We start from the raw sequence: 4,080 nt of genomic DNA on the forward strand, positions 1-4,080 counted from the left end.
ACCAAGGGAACCTCATTGGAAAGCCTGTCTTGGGAGAGTAAACATGTCCCAATAACAAAAAGGCCTTGTGAAATGTGGGATGGGCAGCTGTAGCAGATGTAGGAACATAACACTCCATCCCCCTGGGCTGACAGACTTGTTCAGCCTGTATCTTGCTATCACTGTCTGCAGGACCGAGGCTTGGGGAGAGACCTGTAGGCAGAAGCGTAAAAGAAAAAAATAGCACAGTGCGAGATGGAACTGTTCTGTACCGCAGATGTCCAACTTGACCTCCTCACCCTGCAAGCTAGCCCTGCTGCAGCTCCTGGGTTCTTTTCCATCTCCTTCAGCCAGGAATCCTTAGGCAATCGGTGTACCTCCAGCCAAGCTTTTGTGCTGTCTGCATTGGGAAACCACATTGAGCAACTGGAAATTAGGCGAAAAGGTCTTTCAAGCAAGCAGCCTCTGTTATCTTATATCCTTAAAACTAGATTTGGGTATTTTTTTGAAATATAAAATCCCATTGAACCCAACGCAGCCCACCTCTCCTCCCATTTTTCACATGCTTGACTGAGACTGACATCTCAGCCTCTAGTTCAAGTCCTTGAGGTCCAACATCCACCAAATTCTATGAAGCTACTCAAAGAATTTGACCTGTAGCCTCTGAGGTAAAGTAGAAAGTGAGATGTGGTCTCATACTGGTTCTCTGTGGATGCTACGTATCTCGTTCTCAGTGTATGTCCAGGCAGATTCCAGCAAAAAGGGGTACAGAAAACCAGCTAGCAGCAAATGGGTTGACAAAGGCAGCTGCCAAGAAGCAGAAGAATGTTGTAGCAAGGAGTGTGTTGTAGTGTTTTTAGAGACTGTCCCTATGCTGTCTGGCTTATGTCTGCAAAGAAAATTCCTCAGGTGTACATATTCCCAGTGAAACAGTGAGCCATGGCAAACCAGAGGAATAACCGAGTTTGATACTTCTGGATAGGAGCAGGAAACCTGCTTTCACAGCACGTTCCATGAGCTGGGAACTGCATTAACCAGTTCCAGACAGCTCACTTTTCAGATGAGTCCTGATCCACACCAAGCCTTTTGGAGGAGACCAAGAGTGGCAGGAGCAGCTCTCTTAAGCTGGAGGAGAGACTGGGAGGGTTAGAAACAGGATTCCTGGGAACCCAGACCACTTTGAGTGTTTTCAAAGCATTGCTGCTGGCCTCTCTGCTAGAACACAACAGCCGTCACGCAACACACCGTGTTCCTGCACTTGCCTTGCAGCAGGACTCCTGCGTAATCGCCTCCTGGGGACAGCACCACCTCCACACAAGTACTTTGCTTGCTGATATCCTCCTGCCAGAGAAAAACAGGCTGGCATCAAAGCAAGATCACCGATTCACAGAGCTCCATGGCCTCACACAATTCTCGAAAGTGTGAAGGCCAGACAGATTGTTGGAAGAACAGGAATAAATATTGGGCAGCACTCTTGGAGTGCTGCTGCCCATGACAGAAATTCCTGAGGGCAATTAGTACTCCTCATGATTGATTACTTACCAGCCTTTGCCCAATGACTATGGAATTAATTCAATACTTACCATTTCATTTAGGATTTTAACGAGTAGGAAGCTTTCCTCGTGAAAGCAGAAGAGCCAGACAAGCCCTGGAATAGAAATGCAAAAGTAACAGGAGGAGGAGGAGAAAAGTGAACAGATGGTAGCCATGCTCTTGGCTGTTACAACATGTGCAGGAGAGGGACTGGACTACATTATTTTCCTGGGCTCAAGGAAGAATATCCCACTGCTTCCAGCACTAAACTTTTGCCGGCTTCCTTATGCCAGCACCAACAAACACTTGATTGTACATAGAGATGGATAAGCCAGTTTAAATAGTATCTCCACCAGAATTGATGGGTTTCAGACAAATCAACATACTGAGCTGCACAACAGGGCTGCACAATTACAGGTGCTGAAACAAAGCACAGCCGGAGGCCGTACCTTGCAATGGTTCCTTCTGTCTGGTCCAAGGTGTTCATCCAATCTTCTGCTCTTTGCTCTCAGCCCTGCATCTGCCTTTACTGCTCCAGAGAGGACACCAAACCCACACCCTCTACTAATCACAAGGCCCTTGGGCCGCTCTGTCACCCTACAACTTGTTATCAAATGCCCTCTTTGCAGGGCTTTCTAGGAAACCTGTCAGCCATTCCAATGTGCCTCCTGATTTAGCGCGCTTCCATAGTGCAGCTGCCAACTCTTCAGCTCCAGAGCACGACCATCCTCAGCTAGGTCAAGGAAATCCATGTCACACTAACCCATTTCATCCACAGCAAGGAGGACATAGCGCTCATTCCCCAAATCCGAAGCGTGGATGGCACAAATCTCCATCTTGACTGCATCCCAAGCACAGATCTCCTTACAGTCAGACACCCTGAAGGCAGCCAGACCCACGGACAGACCGACAAAGACGTATTTTCCAGACACTGCAAGGCAATTGATTCTTCCAGTTACCTACCAAGAAAGGGAAAAGATGAGTGTACCCAACTGCTTCCCCGGTGGCAGATACACCAGCCAAACTAGTGGTATACTCTTAGCCTCTCACCAGCAGAAAGCGCTGATCTATTCTACTGGGGATTTTTTCTGCATGAGCTTTCATCGGAAGGGCAAGGGAGGGGCGCACACCTCTGTCACAGAGATTGTTCTGTGTTGGAAAGTAGAAAATTTGCTCCCACCTTCCCCCTTCAGTTAGAACTCAGCTAACACAGAGCTGTGATGGGATGCTGAGCTCCTGTGGGCAATCACAGAACACCATTCCCCCTTAGGATAAGCAGAAGGAGCTTTAAAGGCCAAGAACTCAGCTAACACAGAGCTGTGATGGGATGCTGAGCTCCTCTGGGCAATCACAGAACACCAGCCGACACCAGCGTGTCCTCCTGCATACCTCCCCGTAGGGATGGGGAAGGCAGCACTGCCCTTCTGCTCACACCACTCCCGGCAGGGTATTCACCACAACACAAAGCTGAGTTTGTCCATTTATAAGCAACTGACTAATTACTTTCTCTTCTGCAAGCAAGGGTGGAGCCAGCCTGAGAAGCAGAAGGTGAATTTAGGGCTGTTTAATATCTGCTGCTCTCTTTTCCGAGAGGTGTGATAGATGAGTGGGAAGCAGAACCTGTCAGACAAGCTTAGAAGCTGCAGCCTTTTGAAGGGAATCAGTGAGATGGTGGTGGATTCTCAGGAAGGTGATGAACAGAAGAATGTAAAATCAACTGAATGGATATTCTCTAGAAAACAATGCTATGGTTATTAACATTCTCTCTGCTCTGAGGGATTCTGTACCTGGAATTCAGCTGTAGGAAAGACTTTTGTGGGCTGGATCTTTAGTGTTTGTGCTTCTCGGAGCATCTCCTTTCTTTCAATGATTTCCATAGCATTCTCAAAAACCAGCCTCACCAGTTTGTTGACCATCCTGAAGGGCTGAGGCAACGCATCACGCTTTTGATCGGGATCCTGCAGGAAGAAATCTTCCTCGTCTTCCTTTAGCCAGTCCTTTTCAGATGGTGGAGGAATCTCCAGGGGATGCTTCCAGTTATACACAGACATGGTTCTGCCCTTCCAGATGCAAAACACACCACAGATGCAGGAATCACAGTAGATGGAGAAGAACGAAGAATCATGCAATATCAACTTTCATGAGGTAATGGGGGAAAAGAAAGAGATGATTAATGACCTCTAAGGGGGAAAGGGGAGGGGGCTGGGCAGGGAAGTGTCCTTTCAGTATAGACAGTCAGAGCAACCCTGTACTATACAGCTCATTTCTACTTGTCTCCGTTACTCAGGGGTTTTGTCCTGCTCTTGGAACACCGGCCAGACAGACATGGGTAGGCTGCCTACAGAAAACGGGAGTGTAAAAGCTTTGACATGAGTTTGTGTAAGAATCATGACAAAGCATTCAATGTTAGCTCTTTCTGCATTCAAAGACTTATTCGGCCTGGATAAAACCCCCACAAATACTTTGGAAAGCAGATTTCACTGGAAGTTATAAACCCCGTTTCTACGGCAGCGAGTGCTTTCGGAGCTTCCCCCCCCGGGGCGGGGGCAGCTCACGCCCCCGGCGGGC

General features: G+C 48.0%; 1 protein-coding gene across 1 annotated transcript in view; it reads right to left on the minus strand.

The window, feature by feature from the left end:
• The window catches only part of LOC104511794 (WD repeat-containing protein 93-like), a gene marked incomplete at its 3' end in the record, with an annotated part of 6,045 nt that extends 2,482 nt beyond the window's left edge, over positions 1-3,563 (minus strand). The window contains exons 1-5 of the mRNA XM_010154541.1: positions 3,300-3,563; positions 2,276-2,471; positions 1,563-1,627; positions 1,242-1,320; positions 252-379 (exon numbers count right to left, since the gene is read on the minus strand). Of these exons, the coding sequence (XP_010152843.1) occupies positions 252-379; positions 1,242-1,320; positions 1,563-1,627; positions 2,276-2,471; positions 3,300-3,563 (732 nt within the window). The remainder of the gene's footprint in view (positions 1-251; positions 380-1,241; positions 1,321-1,562; positions 1,628-2,275; positions 2,472-3,299) is intronic.
• Between the last annotated feature and the right edge of the window lie 517 nt (positions 3,564-4,080).

Source organism: Eurypyga helias, unplaced genomic scaffold (assembly GCF_000690775.1).
Source record: "Eurypyga helias isolate BGI_N326 unplaced genomic scaffold, ASM69077v1 scaffold27986, whole genome shotgun sequence".
Lineage (NCBI taxonomy): Eukaryota > Metazoa > Chordata > Aves > Eurypygiformes > Eurypygidae > Eurypyga > Eurypyga helias.